Raw genomic sequence first — 22,749 nt, 5'->3', positions numbered from 1 at the left:
TTGCAGTATGTAACACAATCATAAACAGACCGGGTTAAAATAATAAAAACATATTTTGTTAATGTAATTGGTTATTAACTGTGTAAATAATATGTATTAATTATATTTACTTAATTTTGATAGATTTACTTGATGACTTTATACTAAATTACCTAGGTACCTACACCAAAAGATCACATTCGTTCATGATTAGCCTATATTATGATATCATGTACCTATCATATCCACTAATATACATCCCCGATCTCGTAGTCAATTCCAATTTCAAACACACATATCATTTATTAACAGCCAGTTATCAAAAATCAATAAAGCCGTAACTTAATTCAAATTTGGAACCCACATGTGACGTTCGGGACCGCCGGGCGCGCGCATGCGTAAACGCCGCCGAGTGATTGGTCGCCATCGCTCCGCCCAACTGTTGCGCAACGTAACCGATCTGTATCACACCGCTATATATAGATCAGTGTCACTGTTAGAACGTTACGGTAGGTATTTGAGATTACCTATGCTCCGAGAACTCAAACTTGACGGTTGAAATAGTTACGCATATGCTAAAACGGATAAAACATACATCATAAAACCAAATTCGGACGTATGCCGGCAACGCACATTTTTACCTAAGTATTCGTCTTGCTTAGGCTTCCCTTAATATTGCGGAAAAAGTAGCTCAGCGATATTTTTTATAGGAAAGTGTCTATGCAGTCTAGGATGGAAAATACTTACCTGAAAGACAGGGCTGCCAGATCGTATAATTCGATACGAATTTCGTATAATCGGACTGATTATCGTATCAATTATGTATTATTAGTCGTTCGGTATAATAGGATACGAAAAAAGTAGAATGGTTATTTCGCATTTCTATTTTAGCACGGGATTAACAGCGACGGATTGCCAACTTGATAATACGATACGGTGACGGTTTGAGTGATTTTTCTCTTTAGACTCACCATTTGATCGGTTTGGTGTTCTATATGATGGGTGTTTGTTAACATGTGAGACGTGTTTTACTTTTTTGTGCTGTGTTTCGGCGCTACTTATTAAAAGATTTTACTTTGTACTTACTAAATACAAGTCAGTTTTTAAAGTAAGTAATAAAAAAAAACGGGTATAATCGTTTTCGTATAATGCAATCGAATTTCGTATAATGTTGGACGTTGGACTGTATAATCAAGATTTTTGTACTGGCAGTCCTGCTGAAAGATGTCTAGTCGCTCTCGATTCAAAAAGACCCAAGTTATAGATTTACAGGAAAGGAGTTGCACTCTGCACGAATACTTTTATGACCAAGATTCGTTCATAATTATAAAAACAAAATAAATGCAGACTAGTCAACTTTTCCATAGAGTTTAAGCGGTAAAAAGTATTATACACCCTAGTACCTACTTCTCGTATATTGAGTATTGTTTTACTGCGGCGTTCTTTTAAGTTGAAACGTGTACCTACTTTTAAAAGTATCTATTGCGTTCATTGCATTGGTCAGTAAAGGTCAGTAAAATTCACAGATTCACTCAAGAAACATATCTTAAAAATAACAGAACATGCTGTCAAAGCCTTTATGTGCGTTTTATCTTCACTAAACCCTAAACCCTAACCATTACTCTATCACATTCTGCAAAACATCCTATCTCCATACATATTTCATAATGAACTACGACTTTTCTACATTATTGCAGATCCTAGCCTAACCATTACAATGGTTGTGCAAATTTCTTTTCTGCGAATAGATTTTATGACCTGCCCTTTCAGAGCGAAAAAGCACTAAAAGTAATAACAAGAGCATTCCAATTTGCACCGTAACATGTGTTCTTTAGAGTGCAAAGTTGATTTTGTTTTGTTTTACGACCGCTTTTGTTTCGCGGCTCTTTCATGCGCCGACGCGGTTTTGTTGCTCTCAGGGTTCGGTAAGAAGTGTAAAAAGCAGTTCTGAAGAAAAAAACACTTTACGACTTCTTAATGACCGATATAAAACTTCCATAGGAAAGGTCCAGCGATCTGAATTAAATGCATGTTTTCTTATTCCAATAAAAGAGTCAAAAACTAAACCCGTATATCGCTACAAAGATTACCGATTTCTTGAAAAGCATACTACAAACATCGTAGTAGGAGGAAGTATCAAATATAACTATTTTTTTGTTATCTATGAAATAAATCACTATTCCGTTAATTGGAACTCTCCGGATACACTTTTTCCGTTTTCTTCCGTCATTTCAAATATCTTCGGTACTCATACGGAACTCTGTTCATATTGCCCGACCTTTTAACGGATATATAGCTTATTGTATTCATTGTTACCGTTTTAGCGCAAATTCGCTTGTTCTCTAATTACTGCAATAAAATACCTGGGTGGCATGAACCGTCCTGAACACTGACGTATGCGAATAGGTACATAGTAAATACTTATGCCTTTCTACTATCGTTAATTTATTGTATGAGAATAGACTTAATCTTTGTTTCCATTTGCAATTTTGGGATTTGCCCGTTTAAAAGGTTAGTTTTTTTTGTTTTGCTCAATAAAAGAGGTTTATTGTGGGAAGTTATTACTTCATTGTTTGTTTCCGCATGTTTAAAATTCACGCATTAAAAAGGTTAGTTATACAACAGGATAACTTTTTTGATACAAGAATATTTTTGTTCTACTTAGAAGATATAAAAGATGATCGTTATCTTAAAATGTAAAGTAATAAAATAAACACACAGTTTCATATATTATGTATCTGAAAGCGCATAGCTTATTATGTCAGTTTTCATTTACGTCAGTATAAAAAAATTTGCAACATTTAACAAGACTAGATACACTTTTAACCTTTCGTATGTCTAAGCAAGCACTGATCAGTGCGCGTGAATTTAAATCCAATGTTTAATACAATAGGTTTAAATTCATTCCCACTGATCAGTGCTTAGACATACCGAAGGGTTAATCTAGAAAAATAATGTGCCTCTTTTAAAAGCCTACAAGAATACCAAAATAACGCAAAAAATGTTGTTCCAAGTTGATTGGCCGATTAAGCCCTGGTTACAATACCTAACTGTCAAATACCTATTGGCATCAATTAACATTCAACTGAAGTTAAAACAATAACTAATTAACAAACCGTACTCAGGACTACGACTGCATAAACATGCGACTCATAATCAAAAGACGAATGTTTAAAGATCAACATGGTTGTTATATTGTTCTATAAATATAATCGATGGTTATTCGATGCTCGAATCTATTTAGAGCATCGGAAGCCATTGTTTTTTGACAATGCTACGCCTTTATATGGCACGTGACAGACTTTTGCTTTGACATGTCACTTATACTTGCGTTTTGGTATCCTAATTACGTTTCAATAGCAGAATGGTGTCTCATTTGACTGTCACACATATCGTTTTTTTAGGTGTTCATACATCACAAAAAATGATATACATTCGTTTTGTGCTGATATTAAATTAATATCGTACAACGTAACTATGATGTGTTTTATAGGTAATAATTGGGTATAGGTACAATGTTGGACAAAAATGTGACCCCGTGCCTTTGTGATTATTTGCCTTATTTTATAAATTGAAATGCAATAAAATAAAAAGTATCGCACTTAACACTGACTGAAATATGAATAGAATGGATTACAAAACACTTCATGTTACTAAGCGGCCTATAACATACTCGGCATCTCGGCTTATTTCAAGAAGTAAGCCGAGTAGAAGTTACAATACAATACAAATCCTCTTTATTGCACAACCTCTGAAAAAATGTAGATGGAAACACATATAATACATGAAGATAGAGGTAAAAAGTTTAACAGGCAGAAGTTTTGTATGTAATCTAATCGCTCTAATTTTCTTGGAAAATAATTTAATATTTTTTTTTTTTTTGTTAAAGATATAATTTGAATACTATGATGTGACAACGGGCCGCCATTTGCCAGCTAAACAGCTCCGCGGCACAATGTTGACGCCCCGCCCGCTGCGGCACAATATGTGCGGGGTAATTTTGCAGAGCTAATTCGTCATATATGTTTATTATCAATCGTGGACTACTGCTACTAGACGACTTTCAGTAGTAAGGTGGAAATCACTTACAAATTTAATGTAAAAAAGTACTACCGTAAAAACATAGAGGTTATATATTTTTGGCCGGTACTGTATGTTACTTGAATGTTCATGTCACATGTCATTTAAGAATGTCGTTTTAAAATGAGAACGTAACTTCGATTGTATGGCGGCGGCGGCTATGTGCATGTGACTTAAAAGTCAAAGTCTTCAATATGCTCCAGTCAGATAGCGTGACTCAGCGCGCGCTTAGCTCGCTGTTGTTATAGCAACGATTAACTATCTGTAATTAACGATTATAATTAGTAACATTTCAATTAATCGGAGAATCGTGCCAACGGACATTTGTCACGCGCTGAAGTCTCGCGATTCAACTGTTTACTAAATTCAGAATATTGCAATAACAAATGTAGTTTGAAAAAAATCGCGTTTTTGCAGCAGTAGTTTGTCGTGTTTATTTGAATTAACAATTAACTATGATCTAATGAAATAGCATAGAATTTCCAAGTATTTGACGTAAGATTTTTAGTAGATAACTACTTGTATTTATTTGTATTTATGGCTGTAATTTTTAGTGTATAGCTTTTTGACATTTTAGTGATGTTTGTATTTTTTTAGTGTATGTTCCTAATGTTTGACTAACTTATGCAAGTTAGCATGTAAAAATACTCAGACACAATACTGTATTGATAATTATAGCACTAGAATTTATTTCATCTATCGATCAATGTAGGTACCTACACTACCTGCTATTATTTATTTTAGAACAATATAAATATGAAGTATTAAATATTTTCCTATACCTACTTGGTAGTAATTTGTAGTATCGTGGTATTAAAGTTTGTCAAGCGTAGACTATGTCACGTTCAGATTGGTCCTGCTCACGTCATGTGTGTGTAGCTTACTAACTAATTATAAGCTTTTCTAAGCACATTATAATAACAAGTAATGAAATTATAAATTCATCAATAAACCAATCAACTACGACCTAATCTCGACATGAGAATCGTTGCAACGAAACGCCGGCCTAAACTGCAAAGTATCACTTACACCAAACAATAGGAGAATTACATATAAAAAAGTCAGGTGATAGCTTCATGCTATTGTATTTAGCCGATGGCCAGTCATGGAGCATTCTTTATACGAAAAAGGTCTTAAGTGCAAGATAAATTATATAATGTTTAGGCATTTTAACGCAACGGTATTCAGGGCTGTAATTACTATCGCTTGATAAGCTTGTGACTCAATAAAACCACCATAAGTCAAATATCCAAAACGCAGTTCTATTACGGAATGTAAGGTCATACTTATACGACTATTCTGAAGCAAAAAGTCGCCTGCGCTCAATAAGCGTTTGGAATACGATTAACAGGGCCATAGGTCACCGTCCATACAAATCTCTAATCCACACTATTATTTAGATCCGTAACTAATATAGGAAATGATTATTTGTTAAATTGTCAATCAATTGGCACCTATTCAAGTGTAATTTTACACTGACAACTCGATTATAGTAAGCTTCAATAACGGTTTGATGTTTCGCATATTATTGGTTCTTGATTAAATGTATGTCACGTGTCAAAAGTACATATTTTTGTTCTATAGCTGTCATTCGACATCACATGACGTGATATAATAGTTTTTTATAAAGCGTAGATAATGTCATGTTCAGATTTTATGAGACTTGTTTTCCTCAAATATAATTCGAATATTATAAAACAGTATCAGACTCGTAATTAAACACTAAGCCTGGTAATTTTATCGTGAAAAGAAAACTTATAGGTAAGTAATAATAGTCTGGCAAGCCTTGTTACTAGAATATTTTGAATAACGCGCCTTTTTATGCTGACAAACTTGGCTTGCCAGACTGTAAATTTCCTATGGGACTATTGCGCATCCGTTGACATTTCTAAATGGATCCTTATTTTATATATTTCTTTATTTTAATCCTTGCATTCAAATTCAATTCAAAATTTACATTTGCAACAGATGCCAGAAAAAAACGCCAACTCATTCCACAAATCGTATTTCAGAACGTATCCTGATAAAACCTTTTCTTTAATTCGGACCCGAATCATTCATTCCAATTTTCAAATTTGAATTAAGAACGCACTGTCATTTCGTTCTCTGTGTTACTCAAACGGCACAACTTGCAATTCGTGAAATAGAATACATTTGATTTTTGTCCTTTTATGTTTAGAATTAAGGTTTATCAATTGTTTATTTAACTGTCAAGGTGAAATTGTTCGAATGCATTCCATATTCATTGATGAGGGTTGGTTTCGTTTGACGCAACTGTTGAAATATTTTGTCACAACAATTTGTCATGGTCTGTCAAAATGTGTTGCGTCATGACTTCATACGCGACCCCTGAGGGGCAGTGACGTGAATTATATCAATTAGATATAATAAATCATGCGTTTTTAACGATAACCAATCGATCGTCTAACGGAATCCTTTGCCTTTTTTGAATGACAAATACCCATTCGATTGTTAAAAATTACAAAAAAGGACAAATTTTGTTCCAAAAGGGGCACGTATTTTTGATTATTGATTGATGATACATTTTTTGAATTCGCTGTATCACTTTACTTAATTCAATGACATAAAAGAACTTTAAAAAATTCTAACATAGTTATTACAAGACAACAAGGTAATATAAAAGTCATATCAGTTACGCTTTTTAAGCTGTTAATAAACAAAAACACGTGTATGTTAATCGCGCTTCACGGAGCATGCGCCCGAAAGCGATGCGCGCTTAATTGTGCGCGAAACGATCTAGATCTATGTTATGTTAATGTCGTATTAATAGATCATTTAACACTGAATTAACACTTAATATATGTGATGTAACGATGATAGATAGATAGATAGAATACTCTTTAATTTAAAGATATAGATTAAAGAAAAAAAAAAGATTAAAAATAGAGGAAGATAACAGGCGGTTTTATCGCTAATGAGCGATCTCTTCCTGACAAAAGAAAAAAAAAAAAAAGATTTTCATTTAAAGTACTGTTAAAACAAATATATTTGCCAACCAGTTGTAAAGAAACGAAAAAAAAAACTTTTGTATCGTTGGTTCACCTATATAACTTTTAGTATTTTTTACATAAATCTATTTTAATTAAAGTTAATTTATTCTCCTTATTGTATTTATCAAGTGAACATTCCGTATTCCCTATTTTAATTAACTTAAATTCCGATAATAGTTTTAACTCGCGCTTATATGACTGCAAGACCCTGTGTAGCTTATTAGAGCAATTAATGTCACTTAGCACCTTCAGTTTCCTCTAATTTTCTTCTCAAGCGTACAAGTTTAAATACCTGAATAGTTCTATCAATTTTAATGTGTATAGGTAGTTATAGGAACAAACGAAATAATTGGAGGTACTGTTAGTACAGTCAGTTGCATAGTTATCTCAATACGTTATCTATACATTAATAAACTAATAATGCATTACAAATTTTAATGATAAATTAGGTATTGCCAATACCGATTTAAAACTATTTGATCAGAAAATAATATCGACATTATTAAGGACCTATTTCTCAATGTCCAAGTAAAGTACGAGTATTGGATAGCATATAAAATTACCTGCAAAACTTAGTACTTCATCTACTGGTTAAGCTTATTCGAAGATTGTGAAACGCCAACGATGACTTTATTCGTCAGATAAGTGGCAAGTAGCTTATTCAGGACTTTACTTGGACATTGTGAACCTGGCCCTAAGAGTTTTCACAAATAAAATGCTACAGCATAAGTAATTTCTTTAAACATAACCAAGAGGCGTATTCAGATAGCAATTTCTTGTAATAAACCGTTATTAATATGACCTACCAGAAGAAATGTCATTTTGTTTAACCAGAAATGTACAATATTATAGAGTTCGAATCACACATAACTTTTCACTGGCCTACTTTTGTATTACATTTTCGACATACAGATCATCTCGTCAGAATAATTGGGTATTTTAGTATGGTAGGTGAACCTTTTCGCCGCCACGTCAATGAAGTAATAAGGTGTCATTAACGTCACGTCAAAAACTGTACATATACTAACCTGACCAAAACCACGACTTGATATGAAGTCGTGGCGTATGGGGCACGAAATGTACTGACTTTATATCAAGTCAATGGCCCCGAAAAGGTTAAAAATACAACTATATTGGTATAAACTACTACAAATGGCTCAATCAATCTAATGACATTATCTACCAATTACAAGGACTGTCCAGAAGCGTGTTGAACAACGGAATAGTGATTATGTTCATATAGCTGACTGTACATTGAGTCTAATTGGATTGTACGGTAAGTGAGCGGATTCCTCATGTTAATTGCGTATTTATTCACGTTTGTCGCCTTTATCGCCTAAGCCAGCGTCAATTAAAATAATCGCGAGCCTTCACCTGTGCTTTATTTATTGAACTTCACTGTACGTATTTGTTATTGTAAAGTTTATTTTAAAGTGACATAATTACATTACGCTTGGTAAACGACTTTTATTTAAAAAAAGAATCAAACGCAATTGAGAAACTGAGCTATCCACTATTATGTCAATTTGTGACAGACGCTTTTCCCTCTATAAATCAAGTTACTTAAAGTCAACGATGTTTGCAGTGTATTGTTATCGATTGATCTGACGATCATTGCCCGTAATAGCTTCTTTCTTTATTATTTTGGCGGCCGATGGCGATCTATTACAGAAGAATCTCGGCAAAAGTTGCAGTTTAAAATTTAGGAAACAAGTGAGGTTACAGGGATAAAGCGTTTAAAGAATGACCCAAAGAGTCCATCGATTTATAACTTAAGTAAATAAATAACCGCCCTTTTGTCGCCAAAACTTATACTTACGGCAAACTTCGCAGTTCGCAATCATGAATATGTATTGTGGCTAGTCGTGATCGCACGGCATCCGAAAATCAGGTGTACGGGAGGTCGCAGGTCGTGGTGATTCGCTCGTGCTCGACCGAGGTCAGGCGCACTACGTTATGCACTCGACCACAGCTTATATAGGTAGTAGGACGTAGATTGCTTTCAACAAATGCACACGGTTTTTTTTAACCACTTCTAATCAATGTTCTAAACTTCGTCTGTGTACGAAAAGTTTCCTGGTTGATTTTTTGATCTTTTTCCATTTTGTTTTAGAACGATTTTTTCACACACACGGAAGGTTAATTAAGTCATTCCATGTTTTTTGTAAAATTTACTGTAAAGAATGTTCTTATCGTATTCTCATATTATAGTATTATATTTACCTAGATCGGAATCTACCCGCGGACGAAAGTAAAGCTCAGAACCCCTCCACACTTCGTGCAGTTTACAAAAAAAAAAACGAAAAGTTAAAAAAGTATATTACGTGAACTGTTAACATTCTATTTCGCTGTGCGAAGAACGTATAAATAGAATTTTCGTAATTTAACGCAAAATTATCGTATTTATTCCGTCCAGAATGGGAAGCTCTTCAAACCAAGCAAGGTTTATAGGTAGATAAAAACTAAACCCACCTCACACATTTAGGGGTAGGTACAATGATCGTATCCGTAAGTGAATGTTGTCAAGGGGCTGTTAAAAATGGGAATTATTGTAATTTTATTAGTTAAGTCCACTTATTTTTAATTATAATGCTGCCATGTCGGTCGCTTTTTTTTAATAATTCTGTTCTATTTCAAGAATCTAGACAATATTTCGTGCCGTAGTCTCGCATGTTTTCTAGCTTCACAAAATTTTCATTCCTAATAAGTCCGCGGTATCCGCCAGTATTTTATTATAAGTTGTAAAACTTCAGGAAACTTAAAATAGCAATAAAATGGTCTTATAGAAAAGCCGCGATCTCGATAAGTATTAAACCTAGGCTAAGTAACCCTTTTAAAGAGCAATAAAAGATAACCTCCAATAAAATGGGTTCATAACAAAAAAGGTCGTTTTTAATGCGCACTTTCCGCACACTTAGGATATTTTATAAGGAAGACAACTATAACAAGCGGCTCGAATGCTGCCTTATAAATAACCTAGTTGCCATCCGTCTCCTTATACCAGGAGGGTTATTTATTGGATGTAAAAACTGGTTATGAATTTGATCTGGATTTGTTAACGCCAAAAACGTAATTTTTGACGATCATATCCCTACCATTTGTGGATCAAATTAACAACCTGTTATTACAATCAGAATATGCCTCCAGGGCAAATATAACGAATGAAAAATCAAACATGAAGCCTAGCAGATACTTTACGAAGACAATATGACAATTAATTTTTATGACAAATTTAATTATTTGAGATTTATGTAGAAAAAAAACTTATTTTGAAGTAATTGAAGTCTCTTTTAAGACTTTTTTAAAGTATAATATGCATAAGTCGAGGCATTACGAATTAACATCTATCAAAACTAAATCAAGGCAGGTAGGTACGGTACGCAAAAGTGTATATACTTCGATGTAAGATAAGAAAAATATATGTTTGTTGTTTAATTAATAGGTGAGAAATAGATTAATGAAATAATGAACATAATACTAACACCTATATATTCTATTGAATTCTTGTTATTAAAATTAATATAGTTTTCGCTAGTAATTTTGAAACGACTAAATAAAATTAACAAAAAAGCGTAATCCAAAACACCCACATAAATTAATTCAAACCTTATCTTATTGTACATGCAAATTGGGTTTATTTTATTGTTGGTCATTAATAAAAGTCTATAAGCTGTTATGGACAAATTAGTTTAGACGTATGCTTAAAAAAATAAGGTTGTTTTAGCACCTAACCTTTTGAATCAATCAAGTTATCTAAAATATCAAAATTATACGATTTACTAATAACGGGAAACTAACGGCCCGGTTTAAACTTTACTTTATGATACGTCAAACATTTTCTAAGGATACGATATGGATTAGATATGTCAGTGTCAAAACATATGTTTCTTCAACAAAACGTCTCTTTTGATACTGACATAACCAATCCATATCGTATCTTTAAGAAAATTTTGACGCATTCTTAAGTTCGACGCGGGCCGTGAATGTCAACTTGAGCGTTCTTTTTTTCGGCGAAAAAAAACGTTTAAGTGAATTAAAAATGACAACTGCAAATTGATTTGTAAAATTCAACAACTCAACTTGAATTATGCAACAACAATTAGTCAGCATGTAGGACTAAATTAAGATACTATACAAAATTTGCACATTTATTTTCAACAATATTCTAAAAATAATGGTTACCTAAAACTACATAGTTGTATTTTGTCCTTGCAAAGACATCCAATGATGTTAAGTCCTTAATAATACTGAAACTTGAACCTGCAGTGGTATATCTCAATTTTCATCCATAATTCGAATATATATAATAAAATAAGAATAATAATAATTCAGCCTATATACATCCCACTGCTGGGCACAGACCTCCTCTCATGCGTGATAGGGCTCGGGCTATAGTCCCCACGCTAGCCCAATGTGGATTGGGGACTTCACATACACCTTTGAATTTATTTCGCAGATGTATGCAGGTTTCCTCACGATGTTTTCCTTCACTGAAAAGCTGGTGGTAAATATCAAATGACATTTCGTACATAAGTTCCGAAAAACTCATTGGTACGAGCCAGGATTTGAACCCGCGACCTCCGCGCCATACCTACGCGCGCGGTTATATATATTAATCTGGGTTCTGTAAAATCGTTACTAGGGACTCAAAAGTATAAAACTGACGTGTCTGAAGTAGATCATTTTTGCAGTCGGTATCGTCTCGATGTTCCCGCGGCATTACAAATTAGTCGCGCTCACTTATAGACTCCGCAGTTATGCCGGCATTGTGAGAACTGCCATATCGCGGCCCGCGATTAGTGCTGTTCCCATATTGTAAACAGATCACGTTTTATGAAAAACAAGTTGAAGCAAAAAAAAACAAAAATAAGGAAAAACGTGACGTAACAAAAACAAAAACAAGTGCGTGCTATAATACCTAATCATCTCAGTGCAATTCACCTGTATAAAATAAAATGCCGTAAGTTTTTGTGGGTTTTCATAAAATAGAAGATATAAATAAGGAAATGTAGTGGACGCCATAGTTGTCTATCAAACTATACTTGTAATAAAAACTGTCATTTTTTAAAAACCTGTGTACAAGATACATTAAAAACGAAATTACCCTCTATTCGTTAACAAAATTCAGTCCCTCATCATTGTCCTGCATATCATTCTGTACCAATACAAAACTATAGGAATCATTTGATTCACTCACAGCACCTACTATATTTACTCCCTGGGCGTGTGAACGCGCGGCCCTGTCATTTGGCGGGCATTACAGAGTTGCCGACGCCGTCCGAGTGACCTCCGTGGGAATCTAGGGACAACTTTCTTTGATCTCCTTTGATATATGGCCGCCTGGTACTTTTAATATGATTTTCTTGATCATGTGAAAACGATAATGTAATTGATAGTTAATAAATAAGCCGCAAGAAAGAATAAACAAATGTAATTTAAGGAAAAGGATCCAACCTACAAAAATCTATCAATCAAATTTAAACTATTTGTATAAAAAGTAAAGTCAGATATTATTTTACATCATTTTGAGGATGGATCCCTTTTGATAAACTACGTCCAAATTTTCTAAAGTAAAAATAAAGCAATAGTGGAAATATATTGAGCAATTGCAAAAACATTGTTTAAGTGCAAAACGGCCAGATTCGAAGAATTATTAAGATACGTTTAAGATCTTGGAAAGATCTTAAAAAGATCGATAACTAAACGACGTCTAAATTCACGTTTATTTCGATTCCTCGGTAATCCCAATAAGATCTATCGACGATATTTCTAACGTCAAAGTGACATTGGTTGCCCGGATCGAGCTGCTTCTGTTAATTATACGGCATACAAACGATATCTAAACCAGAACTTATCGTTATCGTATCTCATTCTTCGAATCGGGCGGAAAGACAAAAAAGCACCTACAAGCAAAATTACTAAAGCATAGGGACCTACGGACGTTGGATATAAGTAGCTAAATGTATATTAGGAGTATAAAATACAGACTCAAACTTAAAACACAATCCAATAAATGTTCTAGAACAAAAAGGCAATCCCAAGGAACATGAAATCATTAATATGCTAATTGTGTGTCGAGATTTCATTCAGATAACTGATTATCCAGTGACAACCTTTTCGGCTCGCCATTTTTCGTCCTCATGTCATAAGCCTTCAGTTTATATGGTTGAATAAATAGCGGACCTTTCAAACCATATTCAACTTTATCTTTGTTTAATTAGTGTTTAAGTTTGCACGTCACTATGGCTTTAAAAAATTAAAGTACAAGGAGTCAAATTAATTAAGTCGTATGGTAAAAATCGATCCGCTGCATCGCATTACATGCTCGAATACACGCTGATTCGGATAATGCAGTTACGGCATTCTGCATCGAGTTCGTTGACCGGGGAGAAAATTTAAATGCAATATGACAGAGTAAGAATGCTTTCACATTCTTAAGGGTAGTCAGAAAATTATATACGAAGTTACCTGAGCCGATGCATTTTCTAAAAATAAGTTGTATGTTTACAAAATCATGGAAACGACATTGTTGTTAACAATACTCATAACATAACTCACTAGATAATGTCAATGCAACAAAAAGGGTAAAGGTAAAACAAACATCGTAGGCCAAACGACTAAAAAAACCAAACAGCAGGACTACCAACCATTAAAAAAGTTAAAAGACCTTAACAAGCGCGGATATCATAAAAACGACAAATCATCGGGCGACATTCCCTTAAAACAAGCGAGTGCTTGTAGGGAATCGTGTTCGATCTAATTTAGAGCGGGCGATCGGCGATAAGCGGCCGGGCTCATGCGGCGTGATTTACTCCGTGCGGCGGGCGACCATGCGACTGTTGTAATACTGCCGAGGTGCAGTAGGGTTTGAAATAAGTTTTCATGGAGGTTTTTTTTATAGACGATAATTTCTAATCTCGAGCAAGGAATTAGCGATGCGCCATCGCCATTTGCGTTTGTGGTTTGACTTAATATAGTCACAAATGGTGTGTCATTGCGGGTGTGAATGTAGGCTTCATAAAGTTTTAGCAACACCTTCTTTATCGATTAATTTATCTGTTCCCACTACCCAAAGGTTGTCTGGAAGAGATCGCTCATTAGCGAGAAGACCTGTTGTCTGCCTGTACATTTAATCCATTGTTTCTTTTCTTTTCTTTTGTATCCTTTTACTGAGGTGTGTCAATAAAGAGTATTCTATCTTCTATCTATCTATCTATGGTGGACATGCACTACATAATATAGCTGAAATGCATTCGGGTATATAATAAGTTTTGATGCTCCTCCTCAGTGGAAAGGCAGCCTTAGTCTGTTAGCGGCAAAAAGCACAGTCGCTAATTCATATCGTCGCTATACCTACTCAAACTCGTATCTGATATAGTATCTAATACATAGATACGAGGTTGAGTAAGTATAGTGACGATATGAGTTGCTAAACTAGAGTCATGACAACTAGGCTATTTATTTTAACGACAAAAATATATATTAAGGTTTACAAATACTATTTATCAAATGTATTTTATTAATCATTTAGGTCAATGTGGATTTTTGTGAATTCTTCAGCGTGCAAAAATGGAATATATTCATCGTACAAACTAGGGTTTGAATTGTCGCAGTAAACCGAGTCACCGGGCACCTGTGACTGTGACGGGGCGTCTAGCCCGCAGCCTAGGGTTGTCGTGTACGAACATTTGTTTCATGTTCACTTGTGGACTACTAAAATATTAATTATCATAGCTTCTGTTTGACTCGATTTACTGTAAGTGGCCAAATACTGCTATTTATTACTATGCATAATAATATATTAAACGAAAACATAAGTACTAAAGCACATCCATCATCTAAATCCACAGCGCAAGCTTCGTCAAAAGCGTAAGTAGGTACTAAACGGAATCCGTAACAAACTTCGTCCAATCTACATCAGTGATACCAACCAACTATTGTACTTTTTCTTTAAAAAAAATTTGCTACAATTTATAGAACATATTATTTTCTAAGATACTTGTTTCCAAAAATTTAACAAGCTAAATAATTTTGCTTAGTACTGAGATTTATTAACATATTGAATTATTCGTAGCTAACTCAAAAACTAATACTAATACATAATCTAAATCTAAATTTAAGTGTCATTATTATTTATGCTCCTAAATATCTCCAAATCCAACGGAATTCTTTACACTCCAGTAAATCTCATACTCCGAGGTGTCTCGATGCATATCGACTTGATTAACAGTTACCTCTAGATGTACCTACGTATTTACATTTTTAAATAAGCCCTTAATGAGCAAGCTTTCTGTTGTGAAGATTTTCTTGTAGAATGCGTTTAAAACTGGTCTAACTTGGATTGAAATTGTTTGCAAAATTGATAAAACGTTTTACCGTAGGATATTGTGCAATGTTTTTGCCTGGTTACATCATTTATTGCTCTAATATATTCCAAGAGCACGATATAGTTTGTGGTCGATAATTACCTGCACAAAATTTCAACAGAACTTTACAAAATATTTTTTACTAATAACGAGTTCGTCCAAACATCTTATAAGATTAATTCATAGACAAATTACCTTATTAAAACGTAAGTGTAGTAGTAGTAATTAATATAAAAAGAATAATTATTAACATTTGTTTATTGCAACCCTTTTTACAGATCCACAATCCAATTGCAATCCTTTACAGATTAAATAAAGTTATTACCCGTATTTATGTCCTTATTCCTACAGCGTATTAGCAAAAGGACATTTAAACTGAAATATGCTTCTTAAACGCTCGAGCGAGTGTTAAAATGTATAACAACAGAAATTTTATTCAAATCCTGAGTAATGGTAGTTAATGATTTCATGGCATTCAAAACCGGATCAAATCATTTAAATTAAAGAATTTCAAGTTACAATAAATGCTGTTTTGGCTTAGTTACATCTTCACACGTTCAATAATCTCATAACCACTCAAACACTTGCTCAATTATTATAGTGCTATAAAACTTATAAAAACAATAATCGAAAACTAATTAAACTCAACACGTAACCGATCGGCAACGCGAGAAACCTATACCACAAAACTAACCCGACAAATTGAAATGGATTAAAAAGTAAAAAAACAGCGCAAATAGTAATCGATACATAACGATTCTGAAACATACAAGAGATTTTATCGAAGCAATATCATGCACTGTGGTCCTCGAAATTAACAACTAAATGACTGATTGGAAAATGGTCGGTTTTGGTCACGGCGTATTAATAGTGAATTGGGTTTCTGTGCCGGGTTCGCGCGCACTTTATGTCGACCGATAACACCGACAATATTGCTCAGTTTGAAGGTTTATTTCTCTTTAGTTTTTGCTCGGGCTTCATTTGTTGTGTTCAATTTTTTTTTTTTTATGCAGATATATATTTGCTTGCATTTAGTGTTCAAGTTGTCTTCTAATTACCTATATTTACTTTATTTTTATCATAGAATTTTCGCTTGTTCGAATTCCATTTTTATTAATTTACAAATATCTTCACTTTAATGTTTATTTTCTTATTGGAATTAAAAATTCTCACATCCTTTATGTCACTATTAAGTCTACTTATCTTATACGAATTAACATTCTGCTAATAAAAAATAACGTAACGTTGACTAACTTGGATCTTTTCTTGTTACAGATGAACCAAAAGTGCAAAGTGTGCGGGGAGCCGGCTGCAGGCTTCCATTTTGGGGCCTTCACATGCGAGGGTTGTAAGGTAAGCTTTCAACCACTTTAACTACTTACGAAATTTTCACTTTTAAATCAATAGCATCTTCGAGTATAGTCGCTCTTCCCAAATAAAAAGCAAGAGCTTCAATTCCAAGAGCGAATAAAATATCTACCTACAGCAACAATATTTTCACAAAAGTGTTATTCATCTAAATATAATAACATGCTGAATGAAAAAAATACCACACCCAGTGCTCCAACACGAGTGTTAGTTCAACACGTGATACAAATTAACACAAGTACAATGTAGTACGCTTAAGGTTTATGCATCAAATGCTGGTTGCCTACAATCACATTCATTACAGATTTCGTTTTATAATCGGCTAATTCCTCTTCTTATCATGCAATAATCCCCTAACTTTAATAACCATTCTTATAGTAAAATTCGTTCATCGCTAATTACAACTGATTATTAAATATAACTCAACCTATCCTCTAATCAAACCATATCCAACCTTATATTAAAAGCCATAACGAGTAATCAACGGAAAGATGATATTGGTATTCTAAGGTCATATCCGGGATCTTCACTTCAATAAGTCGATCAACACGCAAAGGATCTGATACCGATTTTTTGCCGAATCTAAATTAGACCAAATACTAAAAATAATGCGTTTCCCTTTAATCGGTTTTAGTATTATGTTTCCTTATTTGGCTTTCCTGAGCGTGTATCCATTTATTTTACAGTACATACGGTGCAACTTTCCCGCACGGGTGCGGGAATGAGCGCTTTCCGTGCATATGTCAAAACTTTAAAGAGCCATATGTACTGTAAAACGTTGTACGATACACATGCAAATAGTTAATTCGCAACTCGAATCGTGTCAATTTAAAACAGTCCCTTCGGTCGTGTTTTAATTTATCACCACTCGTTGTGAATTTCCTATTTTCTGCACTTGTATCGTAAATAACTATTATAGTTGTAATTATTAGTGGTTATTAGTGCATAAAATTATCTTATAAATTCTGTTATATTGCGAAATTAGTCGTTTTGTTTAACTCGATCTCATTTATCAATAGAAGGAAAGTTACTATGATTCCACAAATTATCTCAGGTGGTTGGCTTACTTACGTACTTAACATAATACTCAGCAGAGGCCAGAGTAGATTCTTGGGCAAAGGTGTAGGGTTAGAGCCAGTGTAGCTTTATTTGACGTTCATAAGCGCATTGTAATATGCCTACTTGGAAAATAAACTATCTTTATCAGCTTCCTCTAGTAGCCAAGTTTTCAACCAGTAAGTAGCTGACCATAATAACTTCCTTCTTACGAACCGCTAAAGTTAAATTAGCGTTTCTTAAAAAAATACATTTTCATTAATTTTGAGTTTTTTCTCCTCAGAATCACGAGCTCTTTCGATCCTAATGGGATAAACAAAATGTCCCAGGGGTTTTTTCTATGGTGTTACCATTTATTTCCCCATAAACTTTGTATGGCGGTAACAAAAAGGAAAGTCTGAATAATGTAAGGAATTTTTTTCTCCCGGAACGATGAAAGGGCTCGCGATCCTGACTAAAAATAACACAAAAAAGCAAAAAAGGTCACATAAAAAAGTGGCATTAGGTCATATCATAATCAGGTCAGGCCATACCAACCCCGATATCGTGAAAAAAAATCTACTGTTCCTTAGAAAACATTGACATGTGATTCACCAAAATGTATGAGATGGCAGATTTTTTTTTCACGATTACGTGGTTGGCCAAATAGTAAAAGTTGTTTAGTATGACCCACATATACATACACCCCTCAGCGTATGATCAAACATAACAATTTCAATCTGTATAAAAATATGTTATCATCAGAAGGTAAAACATGCATTTTCCAGTAAAATGTTTTTTATAGTAAATAAAGCACTTATAGACATCACAAATTGTCTGTCCAAATCAACAATCAGAACAAGGGCAGACGTAGACGCACAATTTATGCAAACTCAAACAAGCAACTTAACTCAATACAAACAGTTTCACAATGGCTATTTCCTTAAATCACATTAGGAGTTACGTCACTAAGCGGACCGGCAATTTGTATGAGCGCAAGTGGATCAGAACAATGGTGGTTGAGAAACAGAACCTAGGGCATTGTCGGCTTGACAATGCTGAACATTGACCTGGTTAGCCAGTTCTCTAATTATATTATATAAATTTAAAATAGTAACCTACGATTATGAGTCAATCCCATCGGTATATGTAATACAAACCACGGCAACTTCTTATACTTTTAACTCTAAGTACCTTACATTCTTAAAATGCAACTAAATTCAGGGGTTGTCACTTTTTTATACCACGACGGTGGCAATCAAGCATACGGCCCGCCTGATGCTATTATTAATTTCATTTAGTTTTATTTTGTTTACTTCTGTAAAGATGTTCTCATGTTTCTAATGAACTTACTAAAAAACACCAATTGACCATCTTCCACGATTTTGAATTGTATAGGTAAATGCTGAACTATTCTTATTTAATTTTCCATATAATTCCCTTATTTTCCCTTGAATTGTTTAGAATCAGCCTTTGATTTCCATTAAAGATTTTAAATCTTATCAATTCGTATTGTATTTGATAGTCCATTATCAGTATTGCAATGATCGTGGCAGCGAAAAGGCCGGTCATGGTGTTTGACGCCGGAACGGTGTTAGCCAACGCCGGCGCATGGCGCGTAAAATCGCCGACGAAATATCGAAATTGTCGACCCGAGAGCTTCCCCAGACTTGCTGATGTTTAAGTAAGAAATGTTGCAACAGAGGAAGTTTACAGGAAATCATCAGACGTATATAGATAGTTGAATTATTACCGACTTACCTACCTATAACAAAATCTCAAAGTGCTTTTACAAATTAATTTAACAAAACCATGTCAAACAAATTTAATTAATAAATAATATGACTAGACAAAAGATATTTCAATTGCAGAAATTAATTTCGTTACAACAATACTACACAACTCTACAAACAAAGAGAGAAGTTTCATCTAGACGCACAGACTAATAATAATAACAATTTATTGACTGTAATCGATGATAGTAATCGATCTTGATCCCGCATTGAGTCGATTACAAATAATAAAAAGTAATATCTCACTTTAACACCCATAATACAAAACTGGCAATTACAAAACGATATCAATACCATGAGGAAGTTTACGAGAATTCGATTTATTTGTCGATTGTTTTTCGTTAATGTTGCTCTGATTAAATACAAAGCGGTTACTGTGTTATTCTAACGAAATAACTGTTTCCCTATTTAATTATTGCAGTTCCACACTGAAAATGCTTTCTTGATGACAAAAACAATTGACATTGTTCAAATCAGTAAAGGCAAAATAGAGTCAAAACCTTTTAGCTTAGCCGTCGACAAAGCTGGCCAATTACGAACAATGTCAATTAATTAAGCCACATTAGAGGGTCGTTAGTGAGCTTTGTTTCCTTCTCTTTGTGCTGGTGACAAATAGCCGTGCGGCCTTTTTAACTACTGTTACCTCTCTCAGCGACTCCGTTTGAAAGAGGATGGTACAATACCCGATTACATCTTTCCAGAAACCTTTAAAAACAAATTAGAAGCAATGATTTATGAACGAGTTACGACAGAGCGAGGCTTAACCCGAATATCTGTTTCCTCTCCTCGCGTGCGTTACCGCAATTTGAATGTGTACCGAATGAGCTAAATTGGAATATAATTCGTCCGTGCGACCGTTTGCTTATCGGACTGGATCGGTTTGTTGAGTTGAGACATCTGATAATCGAGATTTGGTTTTTCTTTCAATTCTTTTTTTCTACCTTAGCTGTCAGCAAAAACATATTTAAAAATAAACTTATTCGTAGGCTAGCAGAACAAATCTTCATTTTCAATTTTTTATAACGATCATGTCATTCAATGTATTTCAACTTATGCACATTTCATGTTCGACTCCTGAGAGAAAGGATAAGTTACTTATGACAAATGACCAAACTGTGGTATTTGGATCATTACAGTACAAAATCACTAATCGTAAATGAATTGAATTTTAATACGAAATTACTAAACGCTGGCATGATTTTATACGTTTATCTACTTGATATTCAAGCTTATTCCCGTTATTTCACATCTACTTAACGAAACTTTCCATAAATACGCTGTATATTTCAATAGGCTGTTAATTGTACCGTCTTCCACTAAATATACTCATTCTTGATAATATACTCATCTACAATATAATGAGTTACAATGGTTACTCATACAAAGTCTTCATTTTACCGATCTTAAATGCTTGTCATAAATATATACAGGGATGTAGTGATCAATGATATTTATATGTGACCATAGATTAGTTTCCAGAAGGGCGATTCGAACTTTATTATCTTTTTAAGAAAAGGTTATTATAGATATGATCATATCCATAACCGTTTCGTAGCAAGAAATTATTATTTGACTAGGCCTCCAGGAGCCAAGGGTCTTGTCGTAAAAAATGCACCTAACTGAACAGAAGCTAGACGTTAAATTTATATTAGGACTTATAGGATATCAATGGGTTGATGTTATCGTATCGTATTTACATAGTAAGCAACGGCTACTACAATCTCGTAACTCACTCGGAACTCGAACGTGACGTAACTAGGGCTGTTCACACGTTTTTGCCGCGGCGGTCGCCATCAATCATGCGGCCATTACTCGTAACTACCGCTGGCGGCTTTTGTTTTAACCTGCCCGACTACTCAGAATATGGCTTTAAATGGATTTAGAGCTGTTTAATGAATAGAAACACCGATTTTGTTAAGTTTATATTCCTTAAATAATTATTTGTAATGTCGCATGTTATTAAGGAAATTCTATTTGGGTTGCGAATTTCTACCACTGCTACGTCCCTCGCCTTTTCCACGATTTTATAAGATATAGGGTAATGAAAAACCTTAGACCATTCTAAAAGTACAAACATTTATCGATTGCAACATTTGTAAACAATTGACCAGTTTATTCAATACATCTATTTAAAAAGCTAAATAGTATTATTTTGAACTGGTAATCGTCAACAACAAAATGCAATTTGCCCTATATAATCAATTGGTACAATCAAACCAAGTGGCAGTTGTCTTTTTACTACCAAACATTTATTAACAACAACATTCTCGTTCTCGCAACATTTATTGAAATGCCTACTTTTAAATCTCTGAGACTGCCTTTCCTCTTAATTAGTTTTAAGCCCCACCAGAAATTAAAAGCGTCTAAATCGGATTCCGCAAAAGCCTTATAAGTCTGAATAGAAGCGCACGCATCTGCATACAAACGGCGCCACGGCAGGTTAATTGTCGACAAATTGACAACCGCCTTTGTATGGGTAATGGGAGGTTGTTTATGGTATTGCTTGAATTGGGGTAGTGGGCTTTACTGAGCTGAATACTTTTTAAAGGTTACGTGGCGACCGCAGCTCTAAAACTCCAGCGCAGAAAGCCCCCTAACTGGGTGTCCTGGATGGTATAAATAAGGTTACAGGAATCTATTGAATGTGCTAAATGTAAGGCAGTAGACGTATTTACGTGTTATAATGATAATGAAGGATTCTCGTGTTAAGTTATATTGAATTCTATAAAATAGACACTATCATTGGATAATACGATTCTTACATTATTTATGTATTTAAGGTAAATGAAGCTAAACGAATGAGCAATTGGACCATTTTGTGATTTATTTATTTTGATAATCGGTATTGCACTATACACCAACGTACATAACTTACTTCTTAGTATAAATGTCACAATATGTAATGTTCATATCGAAGTCATGATATGTATAATAATTTCCCATACAAAATACTTAAGCTTAGTATACTAACAAACAAATTAAGACATTTTGCACTTACTTAAATTACAGATTAAATTTTCCAATGCGCCCTTGCAACAACCTTGATAAAAAACCTAATTAAAAAACTAGATCAAAACCCGGTTGATTTGGTGCAACGTTGAAACAATACCATTTGTT

The 22,749-nt window shown here is 34.1% G+C and overlaps 1 protein-coding gene across 1 annotated transcript in view; it reads left to right on the top strand.

The window, feature by feature from the left end:
• Positions 1–22,749, top strand: part of LOC133523755 (knirps-related protein-like) — a 91,365-nt gene that overhangs the window by 52,392 nt on the left and 16,224 nt on the right. The window contains exon 2 of the mRNA XM_061859462.1: positions 16,712–16,789. Coding sequence (XP_061715446.1) covers positions 16,712–16,789 — 78 coding nt within the window. The remainder of the gene's footprint in view (positions 1–16,711; positions 16,790–22,749) is intronic.

This window comes from Cydia pomonella, chromosome 12 (genome assembly GCF_033807575.1).
Source record: "Cydia pomonella isolate Wapato2018A chromosome 12, ilCydPomo1, whole genome shotgun sequence".
In the NCBI taxonomy this organism is placed as follows: Eukaryota; Metazoa; Arthropoda; class Insecta; order Lepidoptera; family Tortricidae; genus Cydia; species Cydia pomonella.
This window is presented reverse-complemented; position numbering and strand designations above follow the sequence as displayed.